We start from the raw sequence: 22,911 nt of genomic DNA, 5'->3' as shown, positions 1-22,911 counted from the left end.
TACATACAACTGAAATACAAAAAAATACATAAAAATGAAATTTAAAAAAGAATGGAGAGTTTTATTTCCCCCCGCTTTTCAGTAAGGGACTCCCGTGCCCCAGTGGTCACGTCCCGTGGAAGAAAGACGTGGTGGTCTGTTTTGGTAGAGTACAGCCTTCGGCCCACTACGGGCCCCTTTCAGTCAGCCCTGCAGGCTGCTCCGTGTCAGAATTGACTTGGCAGCAAGAGCTTTGTTTGGGGTTTTTTTGGTTCCTTTTCAGTGGAAGAGGCTAATTTGTCTGCAGTTTCATAGATATATAAAAAGATTTATAAAAGTGCTACTCTTTGCTTTTCTTAATAGTAAACATCTACCTCTCATAGAGGGGGAAAAAACCTCACTGGCCGCAAGACCAAGGAAGTCTCAGGAACCATTGCTTACTCAACAGGACACAGGGATTTGCTAGCAGCAATTCACAAACAAGGAAGTTTATGAGTTTTAAGGGAAAGGGACACTGATGCTATTTAAAATTTGTCTTTCTTGATCATCACATATACTAATTTAATTGCATATTCCATGAAATGGGACAAAAGTGAAGAGAACAAGAGAAATAGAGAAGTGGTTATTTAAATAACCCAAATGTCTTCCAGACAAGAGTTTTGAGGAAGAAGTCAATCATATAGGATTGTCCTGAGAGATCAGAATTTCATCTGTTGTGCTCTATCCTTATCCCTACAAAATAAATTTCAAATCTATCCTCTCTCCCCCAAGAAGACTCTCAGTGCCACTGCTTGACTCCTGACTGGTTTCACGAGGCTGCTCTAAATGATCGTTAATTATACCAATGATAACGCTTGCTAGCTCTGTCAGTTTTAAATTAAGATGAAGAGAGCACAGTGGTCTGGTATAGACTTTACTCAACATTATTGCTAATGTCAACATGCAGATGTTTTACATTTGTCGTTTCTTCTGGAAAGAGCAACTCTTCTTTCAAGAACTTAGTCTTCTGTTCTTTTTCTTAAACCTCTCTTGGGAATCAGATCATTTAATGGGGAGAGACTTTGTAACTGGACTGTGGCAGTTAGATTCTAGGTCAACTTGCACTTGTGTAGGGGTGTCAATCAGGTCACTGCCTGATGATGCCTCCTGGGAGATGGGGCCTCTTATAAAAGAGACACTGGAAACGTGCTTCCTCGCTCTCTCTTGCCCCTCAAGTCCTTGCTTGCTGGGCTCTGTGTCTGCCTCCAGGGGCAGCTCCTGGGGGTTGCACAGCCCTGAGGATTGTTGGCTTCCTGCCCCGTGTCCACTGATCTTGGATTCAAGTAACTCTGCACCCACCGGCCTGTGATCTTCCTGCATCCTGCTTCCCTCTCCTGCACCTTTAGCCTGCAGCTACGTGAGTCTGAAGAAGGCTCCATTTAGGTTCAGACCCATGGATATAAGATGGACTAACCCAGGAAGCCTCCTTGATATATGATTACTTTTTTACATAAAGCTCTTTCGTATACATATATGAGTATCACTGGTTTTGTTTCTCTGGATGACCCAGCCTGACACATACACAAATCTATACTTTAACTTAATAAGGTATCACATTTAACTGCTGTGTGATACCAAAACATATACCAAACCTACTGCCATGGACTCAGTTACAACTTCTAGAGACCTTATAGGATGGAGTAGAACTGCCGCCTGTGGGTTTCTGAGTCCTGTAAGTCTTTACGATAGCAGGGTGTCTCATCTTTCTCCCACAGAGAAGCTGGTGGATTTGAACTGATGAACTTACAGTTAGGTAAGGCCAGGTAACCGATGATCTAACAATGCATACTTCACTATGCCACCAGGGCTCCTTTGTGAGATATTGGACAACTTTATTATTTTCTGAGCTCCTCAGCTTTGTGATCTTCAAAGTAAGTTAACCTATGTCCTGACCGTGCAGTGGTTAAGCACTCAGCTGCTAACTAACAGGCTGTTGATTTGAACCCGCTAGCTGCTTTGCAAGAGAGCTGTGGCAGTCTGCTTCTGTGAAGGTTTCTAGATTTGATAGCCCTATTTAAAAAACCAAAAGAGAAAAACTCATTGCCATCGAGTAAATTCTGACTTACGGTGACCCAACAAACCAAACTCACTGTCGTGAGTCAACACTGATTTATCAAGGATCCCCCAGTGGGTTTCAGAGATGATAACTGTTTACCAGAGTAGAAAGCCCAGTCCTTTTCCTGCAGAGCTGTTAGTGGTTTCGAACTGTCAACCGTGTGGATCACAGCATAAGCATAACCATTGGATAGGGTATACCTGCCTCTGTGAGCTTCTGAGACTGTAATAGAGCAATTTGATTCTGTTCTGTAGGGTTGTGATGACTGTAAATTGTCTTGACAGCAATGGGTTGGGCTTTTTGATACACTGACACGATAGTTTTATAGAGATAAGGAGTATAAAGTGGCTGGTATCTAATGGGTGCTTGACAGAGAGCAGTGCCCTCCTGGGGATGCCCTCGTTTTCACCTGCGATCACTGTCAAGTTACCTCTCTAGGGGACTGTGGCTGGATGTAAATCTTATAAAGCTTCTTTGCCATGGAAATCCTGCTCCTCCGGGAGGCAATTTTCTTATAGGTCTCACACGCCATCCAGAATTTAATGTTCTCGTCACTGTGCTCCATTTTTAAATGTGCTGCATAGACTACTGGACCATCTAAAAGGAATGAAGAAATCAATTTATTTTCATAGGTCAAAATGATTTTTAAAATGTGCAACATTTTACGCAGTTTAAATCAAAAGTCTGACTCAAAGCTCTGAAATCATTTATTAGCAGATATAGTATGATAATATTATATACACACTAAGGCATACATCTGAACCATGCTTTGATAGCACTCGTCAGTGGGGAAGTCGCAGCTTTTTTCTGAGTTCCTCAGAGCCATATGGATGGGTATGGGATATACAGACAGAGCTCTGGGCACAACACTGATGTGAAAAATCTCAGATCACATTACATGTAAGAGAAGTGTCTGGAATCTAAGCAGGCAGGTAAAGATTCGAAGTCAAATATCCAAATCAGGTAGAAGCCGTACATTGATCAGCTTGTACAGACTGGAATGTTTTTAAAAAGCCAAACAAAGCACAACATAGATGAAAGATTCATTTTCATATTCATAGTTTATGGTTCAAACTAGAAATGAGGCATCAGTCAAGAAATGGAATTCGGATGGGACGTTGGAAACGATTTCAGAAACCAGGAATAGGGTGGCGAGAATGCTCCGCATAGGTATCAAATGATACTCGAAGGCAGCATGGCTCCTCCAGCTCTGACAATAAACAGCCTGTCCCTTGTGGGTAGGTAGGGGAGATGGACACAAAGGGATTTTCCTATCGAGGCACACTGTTTTGTAGGCACTAATGTTTTAGACCCTCGTGGCGTAGCGGTGACGTGTGGGGCTGCGACCTGCAGGCTCTGCAGTTCCGAAACTCGAGCTGCTCCCAGGTAGAGCAGACGGGCCCTCTGATCCCGTGAACGGTAACGGTGCGGACTATTCATCAGGGCACTCCTACCCTGTCCTTGCAGGTCACTATGAGTCGGCATCAACTCGGTGGCACAAAGTGGGAATGTTAGAGAAAAGCGGGCTCTTTTAGAGTTACAGCCTTGGAAACGCTAGTCCGAACCAATGGCCTACGTTTGTTTGCTTCTTAATGTTTTTAGAAGGAGCCGTGGTGGCACAATGATTAAGCGCCAGGTTGCTCATCAATAGGTTGACAGTTTGGACATACCTGTGGCTCCTCAGGAGGAACCTGTGGTGATCTGTTTCCATGGAGATTGCAGCTTTGGAAACCCTAGTGGACAGTTTCACTGGCTGACCTGGACAATGTCAGGGGTCTGGTTTTGTGTTGGTAGGATAATTAGGTAACTCTCACAAATCTAAGAAGTTGACCAGAACCTTGTGGAAAGCCAGGTTGCTCAAGATCCAAAACAAGCCCTTTGAGAGGCGTATTACATTTTTTTTGGTCAAGAGGAAATTTCTTGGCACATGTGAGAAGCTGAATGGATAATGATAAAATAATGCACCCTTCACTTGATGATAACACAAGTGTGCACATAGGTGCACTGAACTCGTGATTACTTAGAGACTGAATATCTGCAATATCGTGGTCAGCGTGATTAGTTTTATTAGAAATAATGATAAGCATAGAGAATGGCAACAGCAAAGTAAGCCCTATTTTCAAGAATCTTCACACAAGAGATTAGGTTGTGTTTCTGAGCACAAGAATGTTAGGCATCTTGTGTGGCCTCTATCATTAGTGCTATAGAAATCATCACTAAAAACTGTCATCAAGTCAATTCTGACTCATGGCAACCTAATGAACACAGTAGAACTGTTCTGTTCTGAGACTGTAACTCTTTACATGGGTAGAAAAGCCTTAGCTTTTACAAGACTGTAAATCTTTAGAGATAGAAAGCCTCATCTTTCTCCTCCAGAGTGGGTTTTGATCTCTTGACTTTGTAGTTAGCAGATCAACATGACAACCACTATGTTATTTTACTAAGAATCAACAAAGTTCTTTTATGTTCAGGAAAGAATTCAAATGAAGGTAACATCTGCTTAAGGAAACTAGAGTTTGGGAAAGGCGGACAAGCTGCAGGTTCTATACTCTCTTAGAAAAATACAACATTACAGCATGGATTGCTGTTTTCAAGGAAGCAAGTGTAGTCTTCATGGCATTGAGTGGGAGATTGAGGTAGTTAGTTTATTGTGCCAACCTGGCCGATAAACACATGTGGGATTAATTGAAGGGAGGAGGGATAAATGGCTCTGCGAGCCTTGCCTTTCTTGTCTCTTGCTCTTTGATCATCGGACCAGTGTGCAGCTGCCTTGCTTGTTCTTTGCCTCAATTTGCAAGCTACACTACCTGTGGGACACCTAACCTATGGACTGTGTCACTGTAATTTGAGGTTCCTTCAAGACCTGCTTCGCTACACCATTGGAATTTACAACTCTTGAGCTGGGGACTGTCGGACCCTGTCATCTGACTGACTGTTGGTGACCTGCCTTGCTGTTTGCTGCCTGTGCCTGAATAGCCTGAGTTGCTCTACAGCGGACTACCCAGTGACCCTCAAGACTTGAAGGACTGCCAGTGTCTCAACTGTCTCACGGGAGTGAGTTGCACTGAGCCATTTGTACTGCTTTATAATTTAAGTAACTGTTTGTTTCTTGTGTTATATATCTATCTGTATAAATATATATAAAATTATTAGCGTTCTGGTTTTGTTTCTCTAGAGAACCCTGTCTAACACAGAGATGGTACAAGACGAACATCTATCTGCTGGGGGACTACATGGGAGGTAAAGGGGGTACAGAATTGTAAATTAAGAAACCCGATGGACTAGAAACATTCCTGCTTAAAGGAAGAATGTGTTTTAACTTAGATTTCTTTTCTTTAAAAAAATTTTTAAATCATTTTATCGGAGGCTCGTACAACTCTTATCACAATCCATACCTCCATCCATTGTGTCAAGCACATTTGTACCTTTGTTGCCATCATCATTCTCAAAACATTTGCTTTCTACTTGAGCCCTCGGTATCAGCTCCTCATTTTCCCCCTCCTCCCTCCACCTTCCCTCCCTCATGAACCCTCAATAATTTATAAATTATTATTTTTTCGTGTCTTATGCTGACCGATGTCTCCCTTCTCCCACTTTTCTGTTGTCTGTCCCCCGGGGTGGGGGTTATATGTAGACCCTTGTGAGCAGTTCCCCCTTTCTCCCCACACCTTCCACCTTAACTTAGATTTCAATCAAGAAGTTTATTTTCACACTAAACGGATTTCAGTATGCACCTCACATCATCATAGGTACAAAAAGATGGCAGCAGAGAATGCAGATATAATAGTTGGTGTTTTTTAAAAGAAATAGCTGAGTGGGGAGGCAAACAAACCAAATAAGTAAGTAAAACGAGACTCAAATTCTGCTGTAACAAGTCAAGCTGGAAGCTCCCATTATGCAGTGTCTATCAAAAGAAACCTAGTACCTTAAAAAAGATAATATCGCTTCACTTTGAGAATTTTGAGTGCACAGCAGAAATTGAGAGAAAGAACCTTAAAATAAAGAAATGAGCTATGGAAAAGGACAAAAGATGAGACATTAGATACAATTTACAAATTGAGGTTGAGCCTCATTTCATTTTCACCAACTGCTAAGATGGATCAAGTGGTTGAATGTGTGGAATTAGGGAGAGAACCTGGAAAGCAATGCTCGATCCGGAGGTAAGGAATTCAGAATTCCTGTTTGTATTTATTAATCATAGATTAAAATGTTTATAGATTCCTACTCTAGATGGTAGTTCAATTTTTGACATGCTTACATCCTGACATAGTTAAGGTTTATTGTGCCAACCTGACCAATCAACACATGTGGGATTAATTGAAGGGTGGAGAGATAAATGGCTCGGTGAGCCTCACCTTTCTAGTTCTCAGGTCTCTTGCTTTCTGATCGTCGGACCAGGGTGCAGCTGCCTTAGCCAGTTTCCTGCTTCAGCTTGCAAGGCTCACTTCCTGCAAGACATCCCCGAGGAGAAGCCACATGGACCTACCCCGATGCAGCCCTGGGTGCTGGAGCAACCGTGTAGAGACCCCTGCCAGCGCTGAGATGCTTACATGTTCAATGATTTGGCTTTCCTCCTGCAGTCAGCATCTCTGCATGCATTTTATGAGCTGGAGGAGGACTTTGTTCATTGGAGTCAGACATATGGGCTAATGTTGGACTTGTGGGTTTGGGCAGCACTGGGTTGGGATGTTTTCTTGATGCGCACTTACCCTTTATATAAAACTCTCTCTTATACATATGCGTTTCTGTGGATTTGTTTCTCTAGCTTACTCTAACACATATCCTTTGCTAAAGAAGTCCTCTATGTGTTCTTATACCTAATTTTGTATAGGTACCTGCTGTTGTAGATTGCAGCGTTGCCTCTGTTATCCCCTGCCCTTGTTCCCTGTCCTACAGGGTGGCTATATGGCACCATCAATGCAATGGCAGAGAGGGAATGAGTCTGGTAGAAAGATTATATTTCCATGACATATTGGCCTGGCCATTATACTTGCTTTAGCCAATCATATGCATGCAATAGTATCACACTGAGGTTCAAGCAGGAGGTTTAAGAACCACACGTGTTTCTGCCACCACTGCACCCCTGCTTTGCCAATCACATGAAGGCCAGAATTAAGACATATCAAGAGCTGTAGTTGATCCCACTTGTCCTGTCACATGAGAAAGAAGTAACCTTTATTGCTAAAAATCACTGTGAGTTTAATGTCATTTGTTACTATATCATAACTTGGAGAAAGCTGATGAGGATTGCTTGAACTTAAGCATGGTGCTGGTGTGAAGATTGAATAGACTCTGGTGATTTGTCTATGTCCTGAAAGGTTAAGTTTTGTGAGCATAGCACAAATCACTCAATGAAGTAGTTGAAGCTGCAGTTGTGGAAAAGGCTTCCAGGAATCTTCATCATTCCTAAATCTAGAGCTGGATGGCTCACGTTAGACTTTCTGTTGATTTATAGAACACGTGACTCAGAGGCAGAGAAGCCCTTTTCCAAATCAGGCCACGTAGGCAAGGGAGCCTCTCCTGAAGTTTAAATGGTACTAGTTTCTGAATGTTCAAGTTCAAGAGAGTGATTTTACTGGAGCAAAATGAATTGAGATAAAGAATAGAATTACTGTTTTCAATTGAGAGACTGGTAGAAATAGGTTAGGTCAGGTATAGTGTATGCCTTTTCCTTAAAGAATTAAAGTGTTAATCTCTAGCTTGTTCTTTTTGAACAAGTTTCTAAAATTAGTATTTCTTTGTAAATCCTGAAAACTGAAAACAAAACAACAACAACAAAAACCCCGGTACCAGTTATTCAGCATTCAGGGAGCACCGAAGTTCAGAGGATTCTATCTGTTGTGCTGTTATTTCTTGTTTTCCTGAGAGGAAGATATGCAATTCAGTAATGTCTATAAAAGGCCAGCTTCATTTTCCCCCCAGCAAATGTCAAGACGTGCATGTGAAATAGGAGGAGACAAAAATACTAAATGGAGAAGGCTGAGGCAAGGCAGAATAGGTAATATAAGGCTTGATGAAGGGAACCATAGCAACAGCCGTAGTTGGCAAAAACTAGAAAAATGACGGTGTAGGAAGCTGTCAATCTGCAATCTGCAATGAGCCACAGAGAAACTCACAGAAAAGAGCTGATAGAGGAAGAGATTCTACCATTCACCTGGTACCATGGAGAAAATTAAGACGCACCACCCACTATTGATCATGCATCTGTGTGCCTAGCATGCATTGCCGTCATAAGGATGGCATTCTTCAACTTGGCATTTCCAAGACTGCAGGAATTTGGATAATTCAGAAAGGCAGGAAAGCATACAGTGAAGGTGGTTTTAAATGATTGCAAACTCTATATGATGCAGAATGAGTTAACTGTATATATGTTCTACACCTGTGCTCAAAAAACTTAAACAGGCTAGAGAGAAACATGCTGTCTTACTTGAAATCCTCATTGCATATTTTAAATAAGCACTCAACTTTGACCAGTCTTCCTACTCCACTTCCCCGACGTACTGGCCCTCTGAATCTCAGAAACAATTTCATTCCTATCCCAGTTGTGATCAAGTCAGTTCAGAGTCATGAAAAACCCATGGGCTACAGGGAAACATTTTTCTATAGGATTTTCATGGCTCCCATCCTTTGGAAATAGATTCCTAGAATTTTCTTTTGAGACATCTTTGGGTAGGTTTGGACCCCCGACCTTTCAGTTAGGAGTGGAGTACTTAGTTATTTGAGTTACCTAGGGATTTCTACCTATGCCCCATTTAAAATATCAGCATATCCTCTCCTGAGATCTCTTTAATGACTTTACCTCAAACTTTATTAGCACAAACACAGTCAAATAGAGATTTGCAGTAAATGGCAGGGGGCTCCATCTGACCTCTGCTGGCTTTCCTATTGCCATGAAGCAGGAGTCAGTCAGGCGACGAAGCTCCATCCTTCTTTACTTAGTCTGACTGGCCCTCCCACACAGCACATTATTTCTATCCTGGCCTCAGTAACTTATTGCAATGGCTACACAGAACTCCGAGACAATCCTCAAAATTATGGAGATTTATTAAGGAAGTTAATACGTCAGGATCAGTAAACAGTACCGTTATAGTCATTGGTCCAACACAACACCTTCCCTCAGCCAGCACAATCCTCTCTCCAATCCTCAGCCTCTCAGTCACATGGTCCTTTGCCTCTGTGTACCAGAGAGCCCATTTGTCACTTCTCACAGTCTTGGCACTGCTCGGTTCTATTTCACAGTTTCCTGGCCCTGGTTTCTGGCCTCAGTCTGGATCATGTGCATCGTCCTCCACAGTCTCTGTGTCAGTCTCTGATGGCTCGGTCTTGGCCTTCACAACTTCTGACAGAGACCTTGAATATGCTCTTCCTGTTGTCCTGGGATTTCCCTTCCTGCTCCTGCTGTGATGCTTCCTCCTCTAAGCAGGGCGGTGACAGCTAAAACTGACCAATCTCTTCTATTAGTGTTACATATCCCTTATTTACATAATCCCCCTCCATTATTTGGTGGAAGTTACAAAGACATAGATAGAAGAGCCTTATTAAGAAATTCTCTTACACAAGATTACTTCATTTGTTCTTCATCACATCTGACCTACCTTCCTTCCTGATAGAATAGAAGGTGTGTCATTTTTTCTTTTGTGCTGGAGAAACAATCTCTGTAGCTCCTATCTAATTTCACCCCTCCATTGTTTTGCAGTTCTACATTGCTCTTATAATCAGTCTCATTCTAGTCTATGTTATCAGTTTTCTACTCTAATTGTTCCTTGGCATTGCCATACGAAAATGCTCGATAAAAATATAAAAACTGTATTTCTCTATTAAAAACAATAACAGTTGCCTCTTGCAGCGTAATGTTAGCCAAATGGGCTTTCTAGCTATAGACTTTACAGCTCCCACAAACTGACTGGGTCCAAACCAAAAGTCAAACCCACTGCTATTGAGTTGATTCTGACTCTCCATGTAGGACTAGGCACATGTGAGGTGCTTGTGGCCCACTAAGGGAATTTGACAGCTTGCTAGCAATTTACACAGGGCACTTGGTACCCTTGTTGGGGTTGTTTTGGTATCAACAATATGGCTCTAACTTAGTGATGCTGTGTACAACAGAACAAAACATTGCCCAGTCCTGCACCACCTTCAAAATTGCTGTTGTTTGGGCCCTTTGTCTCAGTCATTGTTTTGCCTTTTTCGTTGACTATCTCTACTTCACTTAACATGATGACTCTCTTGATAGTACATCCAAAAGACTTGAGATGAAATCATATTATTCCCACTTCTAAAGACCATTTTGACTGCACTTCCTCCAAGACAGTCTTGTTGGTTCTTCTAGCAGCCCGTGGTACTTTCAATGTTCCTCACCAGCACCATCATTCAATGCGTTGATGCTTCTTTGGGCAGCGGTCATTCACATAAACACTCGGTGATTGAAATGAACAGAGTTTGAGCCAGGTGCATCTTAGTCCCCAAAGTAAGATCCTTGCTTTTCAATTATTTGAAGAGCTCTTGTACAGAAGATTTATCCAACCCAAGGCTTAGTTTTCTCTTGACTGCTGCTTCGTGAACACTGATTATAGATCCAAGCAAGATAAAATCCTTGAAAATGTCAACCTTTTATCCATTTATCATGACATTGTCAATTGGTCCAAGTCGTGTGGAATTTTGGTTTTCTTTATACTGAGTGGCCATCTGTATTGAAGACTGTGGTCTTTGATCTTCAGCAGAGGTTACACCTTTTCATTTTCAGCAAGCAGAGCGTGTCATCCTCATGCAGCAGGTTGCTAAGGAGCCTTTCTCCACACCTCTCACAGAGTCAGGTTTCTCAGATGATTTGCTCAGCATATAGATCGAATAATTATTTTGATAGGGTATAGCCTAGATATGCACCCTTTCTGATTTTCTCTCTCTTCCAGTGAAGGTAAAAGAGGTCGGGTGCTGCTACCACCAAACCATTTTGCACAACCCCACACCACCAGTGTGGATTCCATGCCCCTTTCAACTACTGCTCTTTTTTTCTGACCTTCACAGTAAAATTTATGTAAATAATTGCCTGTGTCGTTTGTTTTACTCCATCTTTTCGCATACACTTCACCATGCCGCCGAAACTGCTGAAAGCACTGTTGACTTCCATATTGTCATATGCAATGTTCACTGTTCTTTTGTCATTTTACATGCCTTCTTGGTAGCATTTGCACAGTATATTGCCCCTTTTCTGAAGTACTCTCTCCTATGGTTTCCATGGTAACACACAGCTTTGGCCATCTCTAATTTTGAAGGCTCCTTTTCTAGCTCTTTTACTGATTCTTTCTGTTTTTCTACATTTGGAAATAGTACTCCCAAGCTCATTCTCTGGATCTCTGTTTTTCTCTAAATGCACCTTTTCTCCTCCTAAGTGATTTTATAAACAGTGACTTTTATGAACATCCGTATGCTCATTATTCCCAGGTCTTGCTTCCCCACTGAGTTGCCGTGCCGTTTGATTCCTTGTGACAGCCTTCTACCTGGTCTTTCTATTCTTCATAAAAGAACCAGATAGATCTTTTAAACATACATTGAGTCTTGTTATTATGCAGTGCAAGATCTTTTATATGGCCTATGAAGCCCCTTAAGGAACCCTGGTATCATACTGACTTTTGTATAGCACTGCTAACCGCAAAGTCAAAAGTTCAAAACCAGTAGCCTCTCTGTGGGTGAAAGATGAGGCTACCGCTTCCTATACAGATTTACATCCTTGGCAACCCTACTGAGCAGCAGATCTACTATGTCCTATAGGGTCACTATGAGTCAGAATTGATTTGATGATATACATAATGCGGCTCTATGTTCCTGTCATGTTGAACTTGCAGTTATTTGGACCTACCAGCCCTACTCCTGTGTCTCGGGGCTTTGAACCTGCTTGTTTCTACTTTCACTATACTGAATTCTAAGGAGACCTGTTGGTGCAGTGAGTAAGCACACAGTTGTTAACTGAAAGGTCAGTGGTTCAAAACCACTAGTGGCTCTATGGGGAAAAGATGTGGCAAGCTGCCACCATAAAGATTTCAGCTGTGGAAACCTTATGTATCAATTTCACCCTGGCCTTTAAGATTGCTATGAATAGGTATCGACTTGAAATGATAGCTTTGGTTTAATTTTTTCCCCTTCTTCCAAAACAGTTTCCTGTCAATATAAATATGTCCACCCAGGAACTTATGCAGAATTTTGTGTTGGTCTTCCCTAGGAATTCCTATCTCACTTTTACTGGATGTGATACAGTGACTTTACTTGACAGGGTTATTATAGTCATAGTTTTTGTAACTCCCAGCAAATGATAGGATAGGAGCATGCAAATACATTGTACGAAATTCTAACGTGTGGATTGGTCTATTTTGCCTTCCTGCTGGATAAAAAAGGAGCTATCTCAGAAACTGGAATGGGGCATCTTACTGTCAAGAAAGGCAAGCCCGAAGTGGAATGTGGCTTCTGAACCCTGAGACTCGCTAAGCTGAATCTCCTCGCTCCAGGAGACAGAAAGCTGTGACCGCAGAGCTGTGGCAGAACAGTGGTTGCAGTGGGGGCAGCAGAAGAAGCAAGAGAGCATGAAACTGGTGGTCTTCTTTCCTAGCCCACAGTGGTAGTACAGGCCAGTGCATGCCAGCAGGAGGCGCTAGTGCGGCGGTGCTCCATACGTCGATCGCAAACGTACTGTGGGCAGATCGCATGGCATTCAAAAAACAGACGTAAGCCTATCATCAATCCCGTCACTTAACTGATACACAGCGCAGCCAATGAGACGCAATCTTAGGTGTTAAAAGCAGTGCAGGCAACTGCGCTAGGTGCAGCAAAACTGACAAGCTAAATTATCGCCAATTTTTAGACCTTGTTTTTTTCCTCTTAAACGTAAGAAAGGGTATTAAAATGAGTGGGGGAGCTGGACCAAGTAAGAAGACAAAAATGTATCCCTTTCATACGGAATGGGAGATTTTGACACTACAAACGGACATTCAGCTGACATCCTGAGCACATCAACAGTTCTGGAACATACTCGCAGAGGGAAAGTGCGCAAACATGAGAACATGTGCTACCTCCTTGGCTGCATTATTCAGCTCTCCTTATTGATGTGAGTCAGCTTTTCCCACCTAAAGATCATTAAGTCCAAGCACCGTTCCCCCATAACTGATGATCATTTGGAAGTGTGCTTGAGGCTGGCTGTTAGCAGCTTCTGTCTGGACTATGCATCCCTGGCTCATTCCATTCAGTGCAAGTCATCAGAGTAAACTCAGGTCATGACAAAAAATGTACATAGTTTATTGTGTTGTGTTGTGCAATATGGACTCATGCGGTTGGGCAAGGTACATTAGCATACATTGTCCATATAAAGAATTCTCAATGCATTTATGAATCAATGTAATAAATTTATGTTCTGCATTTTTTTAGTTGGTAGATGGTTTTGACTTGATCATTTTATAAATAGAACGCACGCTGAAAAAGTGTGAGCACCCCTGCTGTAGTGGGAAGCAGGGAGCTAGGTTTGCAGGCAAACAAAGCAAAAGTGAAGCACCTTTTGTCTAAGACCTATTCTGGAGGGGTGTGCCCCTTGGGCATTTCTCAGCAGCACTAAAGATGGCAGGAAACCGTGCCCCAGCCGAGCAAGGGCAGAGGCCATGGAGTGAGGGTGTGAGAGTAGCATAACTGCAGGTGTGGGTAGGAAGCAAGGTCCCTCATCCGAGAAGTGCTGCCCCTTGAGAATTGCAGATTCTGCCGTGGAGCCTGTTCACTCCCCTAATTAACCCAGCCGCCTGAGCACTGTCAGTGAGGTCCACGTGGCTGTTGCACAGAGAAGGAACTAGTGCACGCAGCCACCATTGGTGTCTGAAGAGGCTCAAGATGGGTGGAGGGTGGAAGCACGTCTGAACTCAGTCTCAGAGGAATAAACCATGGGTTGTGTGGAGTGTGATTCTTATCCCTCCTTGTGAAGTCATCCCCTTCATGCCCGTTTCAGACCACTACTAATATTCTCTACTTTATCTCATAGTGTTTGCTATGAATTTCAATGCACCTCCACCCCAAATATGTATCGAAATCCTAACCCCCGTACCTGTGAATGTGATCCTGTGTGCAAATAGCGGTTTCCCTTATGATAAGAAGGCAATTGTAGAACCCTAAACCTAATTATTATGGAAAAGTTATTATAGACACAGAGCTATGTGTTCACATAGAGAGAAAACAGATACCAAAGAATGCCAAAATGTGTCACTGTAAGATAAAATTTGTCAAGGATTTCAGGAACATACCAGCGACTGAGAGGGAAGTTTACAGAAGGAATCTGCATCGCTGAGACCCTGATTTGTTTTCTTAGCTTCCAGAACTGTGGGAAAATAAATGTCTGTTCTTTAAAGCCAATCATTTTGGTATTTTGGGGGCTCTAGTGCGGTGGGTTCACATTGGGCTAGTAACTACAGGGTTTGGGCTGCTAACCGCAAAACCAGTGCGTCAAAACCCTCCACTGCTCTATGGGAGAAAGATAGGCTTTCTAATCACATAAAGATTTCCAGTGTCCGAAACCCACAAGGACAATTCTACTCTCATTTGTAGGGTTGTTATGGGTCAGAATTGACTCAATGACAGTTTTTTTTTAAATGGTATTTTGGTTACAACCAAAAAAGCCAAACTCACTGCCATAGAGCCCATGCTGACGCATAATAATTCTCTGCAGTTTTCTGAGGCTATACCTGTTTATGCGAATAGAAAGCCCAGTCTTTCTTCCATGGAGCTGCTGATGATTTCAACCTGCAGACCGCGTGGTCCTGGCCCAATGTGCAATCACTACAGCACGATGTAAGACAATATTGAAAAGGGCATACTCTTTTGTTTCCTTCGAGGGGTTTTTCAGTTTTTGTAATTTATTTTCCTTTCCTGTGTTACTTTATGTGCTACATGAATATGTGGAATTTTTAATGCATAATTCCTGATACATAATAAGTGTTTAATAAATATTTATTGAATAATTATTGAACAAAGGTGCATGCTATTTTAAAAGATATCTTCGATCAATAAAGGTATCTTTGGCCAAGAAGCCCTGGTGGTGTGAAGGTGCCCTGGTGGTGTAGTGGTTATGCATTGGGCTGTAAACCATAAATTTAGCAGTTCAAAACCACAAGACACTCTACAGAAGAAAGATGGAGTTTTCTACTCCTAGTCTTAGAAACTCACAGGGACATTTCTACCCTGTCTTATGTAGAGGGTCACTGTGAGTTTGATTTAGTTGATGAAGAGTTTAAAACTTGTTTGTTAATAATGCATCAAGGTTACTAACCATCTTAATTTGTAACCAAAGTCTGAATTTTGCCATAGTTCTATGTTCAAATTGATGAATGGTTTTCTTGGATATCCTTCTCTCAGAAGGAACTTTAATTGTTTGTGCATGTGTGTGTATATATATATATATATATATATATATATATATATATATATATATTTATATATACTCTATATAATATACATATATTATGTAAAACTCAGAAGATCAAACACTGCCATCAATTCAATGCTGACACAATGTGAACCTCCTGTAGGATTCCAAGACCATCTATGAGAGTAGAAAGCCTAGTCTTTCCACTGCAGAGCTGCTGGTGGTTTTGAATTGCTGATGCTGGTCTTCAGGTCTATCATTGTACCAATACCAAGCTGTGCTGGATACTGTGACTGAAACTATAGAGCAGGCTTTAAAATCTGGTAGTGAATGGCTTCCTACTTTGCTTTTGTTTCTTAATACTGTCTTGTTGTTCTGAGTTTCTTTCCTTTCCACAGAAAATTTGTGATCAGTTTTTCCATTTCCTTGAAGAATTGTGCTGGGAGTTGGATTGCAATTCATTGAATTTATGAAGTGGCTTTGGTAATATGGACAATTTTCTCTATATTTAGTCTTCCTATCAAGGAGCATGAGTCATTCTACTTGTGTAAGTCCCTTGATTTCTTGAAAAATTATTTTATAATTTTCTTTGTATAAGTGTTCAGTTTATGTGGTAAGATTTGTTCCTGGATATTTTATCTTTTGGGTAGTTATTATAAATTGTATAAGTCTTCTAAATTCCTTTTTAGTGTCATCTTCTTTAATATACAAGAATCCAACGGACTTCCATATTCTGATCTTATAACTGCTGCACTGCCAAAATTTACAATTGGTTTCATCAATTTTTATTTGAACATTTGGGACTTTCTAAACATAGGATTATATTATCTGTAAATAGGGTTTTGTTTCTTTTTTGCCAATGTGAATACCCTTACTATCTTGATGTCTTATAACTGTAGATAAGACTTCCAGGACAATATTAAATAATCAAAGTAGCATCAAGGATGACATAAAGACATCATATATGAGGAAAGCAGAAGGTCATTAGAAAGAAAGCAAAGCTCAAAGTGGATGTCAGAAGAAACTCTGAAACTTGTTCTTAATTATAAGAATACAGAGTCACTATATAAAAAATAACTAGTCAAAATTATACCGTTTCAGGATGTAGCACAGGATCAATGGCCAATGGCACTGAAGGAAGAGGTTCAAGATACACTGAAAGCATGAGCCAAAGAAAAGGCTCCCAAGATTGATGGGATACCACACTGATGAAGTACTCACTCGTTATGTCAGGAAATTTGGAAGACTGCTACTTAGCCAATTGAATAGAGGAGATCCATGCTTGTACCTCTTCAAAAGAAAGATAACCCAACATGATGTGCAAATTATGGGACAATATTATTGATACCACATACATGTAAAATTTTGCTGAATATCATCCATCTATGGTTGCAACAAAACATTGGTAGGGAGCCAGACTAAAAAGAGGATATGGAACAAAGTATATCATTGCTGATGTCAGATAGATTTTGCTGAAAGCAGAGACTACCAGAAAGATGTTTACTTAGGTTTCACTGACTATGCTAAGACATTCAATGGTGTGGACCATAATAAACTATGGATAACCTTGGGAAATTCCAGAGCAATCCATTGTGCTCATGCAGAACCTATGCATGGAATAAAGAACAGTTGTATGAACAGAACAAGGAAATACTGAGTGGTTTAAAGTTAAGGAAGGTGTATCAGGATTATATCCTCTCCCCATACTTATTCAATCTCTATACTGAACAAACAGGGACGCTGAATTCTGTGAAGAAAATCGCAGTATCAGGATTGGAGGAAAGCTCATTGACAGGTGGTGATACCACATGGCAGATGGCAAAATCTTGCTTGCTGAAAGTGAGGAAGACTTGAATCACTTGCTAATGAAGATCAAGGATTGTATCCGTCAGTGTGGATTACAGCTCAAAGTAAAAAAGACCAAAATTCCGAAACTGGACCAATAGGTAACACCACGATAAATGGGGGGGAAAATGAAGTTGTCAAGGATTTCATCTTACTTGCATTCACAAGCGATGCTCATGGAAACAGCAATCAAGAGATCAAAGGATGCAGTGCATTGGGTATATCTGCTGCAAATGACCTATTTAAAGTGCTGAAAAGCAAGGGTGTTACTTTGAGGATTAAGGTGGTATTTTCAATTGCCTCCTGTACATGTGAAGTTGGACATTGAATTAGGAAGACCAAAGAAAAATTGATGCATGTGAACTAGGGTGTTAGCGAAGAATATTAAGTAACATAAATTGCCTAAGGAACAAACAGATTTATCTTGGAAGGATTATAGCCAGAATGGTCCTTAGGGGCGAGGATGGTGAGACTCACCTCATGTACTTTGGACATTTTGTGAGGAGAGAGCAGTTCCCGATGACATCATACTTGGGAAAGGAGAAGGGCAGCGCAAAAGAGGAAGGCATTTGAGGAATTAGATTGACAGAGTGGCTGTAACAATGGACTTCAACATAATTATGAGCATGATGCGGTTCTGGGTGGTGGGGTTTTTTTCTTTCGGTTTTCCATAGAGTCACTACGAGTTGGAACTGACTAGATGACACGTAGCAGCAGCAACAACAACAACAATAACATTAAATAAGAGTGATGCTAATGGGCAGCACTTTCTGGTTCCATTTGAAATGGGAAGGTTTTCAATGTCTGTCCCTTCAGTGGGACGTTGGCCGCTGGTTTCAGGTATATTGCCTTTCATGTTGAGGCATTTTCCTCCTACTCCTCGTTTCCTGAGTGTTTTTTAATCAAGGATGGATGTTGAATGTTATCAAATGTCTTTTTCAGCATTGATAGACATAGTTATATGATTCTTTTTCTTAGTTTTTTTATGTGGTGGATTGCACTGATTATTAGTTAGCCATTCTTGCATGCCTGGTATGAATCCCACTTAACCCTGATGTATTATTTGTTTGATGCTTTGTTGAATTTTTTTACCTAGAATTTTGTTCACAGTATTGGTGCCCATATTCATCAGGGATAGTGGTCTAGAACTTTCAATTTTCATGATGTCTCCTGGATTAGGTACCAAGGTTGTACTTGCATCATAAAAAGATCCTGGTATTATATTGTCTATTTCTATATTGTGAATTAGTTCAGAAGGAAGTTTGATATAATTACCAGTTAATAGTTATTCTTTGTGGCTCCCAGAAAACATCACATAAGCAAATTCTTGTTAATTTATTAAAACTTATTTCCACACCATATCATTTTCTGAACTATATGTTCTTAGATACAGTCTTAGTCGAATTTAAAATTGGCACTTCCGCAGCTCAAGGAAGCATTTTATTAGTGTCCTTGGTTAATATAAACAACTTTTATTCTAGGCACATTTAATGTTTTTATTCTTGATTTTGTCCTTGGTTGGGTGATCCATGAAATGATTTTTTATATCATTTTATAATTATGGGATTACTGAATTTTTACACAGATTTTATAGGAGTACCAGTCGTAGCCCCATTCCTTTACAGCACACTATGATATCTTCCTATCTCCAACTTTTTAAAAGCTTTTTCTTATTCTCCTGACACTAGGTCTCTAAAATGTCAATTCTGCATAGAATCTCATTTACAATATTGCCAAATAACTCCTGAAATTTTCTTTACTTTGTTTATGAGGCCTTCGGGACAGCAGAGCATAATGTGGTTTCATGTTGTGATCCTTTCTTACTAATGTTCATCTTATATTTACTTATAAAATATGTATTGCATGCACACTAGGCCATCATGGGGAAGTAAAGTGAATTAGTCTGTGCTTTCAAGGGTACAGAGGGGCAGCAAAAAATGAGGAAGACCTTCAATAAGACAGATTGACACCATAGTTCCAACAATGGTGTCAATCATAAGAACAATTGTGAAGATGACGCCAAACCAGAGAGTAGTGTGTGCGATTGAACATAGTTGCTATGAGTAGTAACTGGCACCATGGCACCTACCAACATCAACAGGAGAATGGCTGCAAAGAATCCCGATATACAACATAGTTATCACTGAGAGCAGAATGAAGACGATGAAGCAAAATAGAAGAGAAAGGGCAAATATTGCCAACGGGACTTCATGGAAGAGACAGAACTTACATATTTTGATAGGTATAATAGGTGGAATGGACAGAGAATATCTTGAGACAAAGCCTGGAGCATGAGCTGCAATGGATGTGCCGAGCACAGAGGAACAATTATATTGTAGGAAGTCCAGTCTTAAAGAAGCACATCATGAGATACACTACAATCAAGAAGACATACAAAGCACTGGGGTTAGGATACAAAGAACCTGGAAGACCAAGTTAGAGATTTGGACTTCTGTGGCAGACAGTAGTGAAAAAGGAGTGATATTTAGAGATGTGCATTTTATTGCTGATGAAAATAACAGTCAGTTTTTGTGGGCCTTCTCTGTGTCAGTCATTGAACTAGATGTTTTATATTTACCCCGTACAACAATGCTCATGTAATACATGCTATTACTCCCATTTTATAGATGAAGAATATGGAACTCTAAAAGGGAGATAAAATTGGCAACGTTGTAAAGGATTAAAAGGGCTAAGACCTGAATTCAAACTATTATCAGAGAATCAATCTAGCTGATTGAACATACACTTTTGTCCTTGCATTTCATTTTAACATCCTAAAATTGACCAAAATAACGCATTAAAAAAATCACAATCATGCACGTAAATTGGATCATCCTCGATGAGGAATCCTGAAAGGAAAAGACAGTAATCATTTCAAGGAAGAAAAGAACTACAGTTTGCTATACAAGATGGGAGCTCAGGTGATGACCCTGACCCGGAGATCTGGATCCCAGCAGGAGACTGGAGAGAAGGAGGGTGGCAGGGGCAAATGGAGGAAGGAGGAACAGGAAGGAAATGCCTGAATGACTGATTAAGGTGTTTCCTTTGGAGTCATCAGGGGCCAGCAAGCACCATTTGCCATTGCCCTATGGGACAGGCAGTAATAGCATTCTACCATAAACATGAGTAGTGACTACAGGCCCTTGAGTCAGGAGTTTGTCAACTCTCAGGAGGTACAATAGTTTCTTGTCCAGAATAGTTGCTGTCACATCCCACTGATAAAATATCCAAATCCCTTCCCACAGTCCTCAGCTGTGAACATTTAACATTCACAGAGACTCATAGAGGGTCTCAAAAAGATTGGTGTATAATCCAAAATTACCAAAGATTTAAAGACAACAACTCCACTAAAACAAAGAAGGAACCACACATTTTAGTATCTACCACATCATTTTCTTGTATTTAATATTTTTCTACTTTGTGCTTTAATTTTATATGGTTATGCTAAATTACAAATTCTAAAGCATATTAAAGCATAACTAATATTTTTGATGAGCAATTATAAGCAGCCACAGACTCCCCATTTCCACTCTTACACTCAGTGGATGCTCGACGTGAATCCATGACCACCTTGGTAATTACAGCATGGAATCCATGGAATCTATGGTTCTCTCTCCTTCATATCCATTTCTACTTCCTTTCACTTCAGTGAGCTGTATGTTAACGCTACATGCAATTATATATTAACTCATGTGGCCTCACTGAAAAAGGACATTGCTTAAGCTAGAAACAAATTTTGATGAGGAGTTTCAGAATGTCTCTTCTCAAATATACTGTACTTTTAAAGGTAATACTAATGTTGACTCTTCCCCTCACCCACCCCCATCCTAACTTTAGAAAGTATGGTATGTTATGTCAGTCTATTTATGTAAGTGATACTATTTAAGCATTTTTCCAAGGGATTTTACACATAAACTTGCAAAGAATATTCACAGTGACTAATCTTGTTTTAATTATCACTAGAGAAAATAGTATTCGTTGACACGACAAACTATTTTCAGATTTTCTTTTTTTAACTATAGCAGCTATCGTCCAAATGGCTTTGAGAAGAACAGCGTGCATTCACCATCTCATGCGCCCCTCTTACTAAGGGACTGCTAGTAATCCAGATAATATGGATGCATTACTCACATTTTGTAGCCATCAATTTTTCAAATGACTGGGCCCACTGTAACACTTCCTCCAAAGGAAAGCTTTGAAAAGAAAACAAATGGTGCTTGATTACACTGAAAATATTCTCAAAGCTTTGCTGAATGAAATAGAAACATCTTATCCTGAAAAATGTCCAAATCTAGTTTTGGTCTATATTTTATTTTTACTTTAAAAATTAAAAAAAATTATAATATGTGCTCATGAAATGATGTACAGAAACTATGGTAAGATAAGTATTAAAATATAAAAAAACACAGTCCTAAAATCCCATTTCTAAATTACCATTATTAATATTTTGATTTATTCCCTTTTAGTCTTACTGTAGTACATGTTTTTATGGACAAGACGTAATTATGCTATATGTGTGATGAGACACACATATTTCCTTGCTATATGCATTTTATATGCCATTATAGTCAATCATATTAATAATTATTTATTGTCTTATAATTTGCATTATAATTTAAAATCATTTTTCACCACTATAATTTAAAGTATTTACGGTCATTACCCTGGGCAAATCCCACTGTGAAATACCTCCTACAGTGTTAAGGAGAAAAGATGTCAATTTGAGGACCAAGGACCCCAAACATGGTGTTTCCTATCTTCTCATATTCATGAACAATGAATAAGGAAGACCAAAGAAAAGAAATGATACGTTTTAGTTAGGGTTTCACAAAAGAATATTGAGATTACAATGATACTGTCAGACAAAAACATATTTCTTGGAGGAAGGACAACCAGTGTTCCTTAGAAGCAAGGCTGGCAAGGCTTTGTTTGACTTACTCTGGGCATAGGATTCGGGGAGAGCTGTCCCTGGAGAAGGATGGGACCCTTGGTAAAGTAAAGGTCAGCAAAAATGGGAAAGACACTCAGCACGGCTTACTGACACAGGGGCTACAACAAGAGGCTACCGCTTAGTGATTGTGAGGCTGGCAGGGTTTTCTTCTGTTGCACATGGGGCCACACTGAGTCAGAGCGGACCGGGCAGCACCTCACAAAAAAAACATCAAATACTCTACACGAGAATGTACCATATTTGACAGGATATTCTTTTAAAAATTAATTTATTTCATGAAACCTTTTGTGCATGTGAATTGGGTGATTAAATTTACAGAGCTCATTTTCAGTTTTTCACGAAACAATTCAGATACATTTTGTTTCGTCTTGTTTCAGACATAATTATTCTGAATTATTGTTTTGCTATTTTGACTATTTCTCATTTTTGACTATTAAAACTAAGTGTAGTTGAGAGTGCTGATAAAGGCTTGCTATGCCCACATAATTGGGCTATTTCCACAAGAGATTAGTAGACATGGAATCAAAGTGGGTCAAAGAAAATGCACATTTTTAAGATTCTTGATACAAATGGCTGAATTGCTCTGAAGGGGCTTATTCTTGTGTACTGTAGTAATGTATTTGTTCATTTATCTAGTTGGATCTTGGAGTTTAT

At 40.2% G+C, this 22,911-nt stretch overlaps 1 protein-coding gene across 1 annotated transcript in view; it reads right to left on the bottom strand.

Moving 5' to 3' along the window:
- The window catches only part of RGS13 (regulator of G protein signaling 13), a 28,748-nt gene that overhangs the window by 238 nt on the left and 5,599 nt on the right, over positions 1-22,911 (bottom strand). Inside the window, exons 3-4 of the mRNA XM_004706656.2 lie at positions 21,438-21,499; positions 2,505-2,671 (exon numbers count right to left, since the gene is read on the bottom strand). Coding sequence (XP_004706713.2) covers positions 2,505-2,671; positions 21,438-21,499 — 229 coding nt within the window. The remainder of the gene's footprint in view (positions 1-2,504; positions 2,672-21,437; positions 21,500-22,911) is intronic.

Source organism: Echinops telfairi, unplaced genomic scaffold (genome assembly GCF_000313985.2).
Source record: "Echinops telfairi isolate 266 unplaced genomic scaffold, ASM31398v2 ScPeMD7_7424;HRSCAF=8462, whole genome shotgun sequence".
NCBI classification, from domain to species: domain Eukaryota; kingdom Metazoa; phylum Chordata; class Mammalia; order Afrosoricida; family Tenrecidae; genus Echinops; species Echinops telfairi.
The sequence above is the reverse complement of the archived record's forward strand: the minus strand, read 5'-3'. Positions and strand labels throughout refer to the sequence as shown.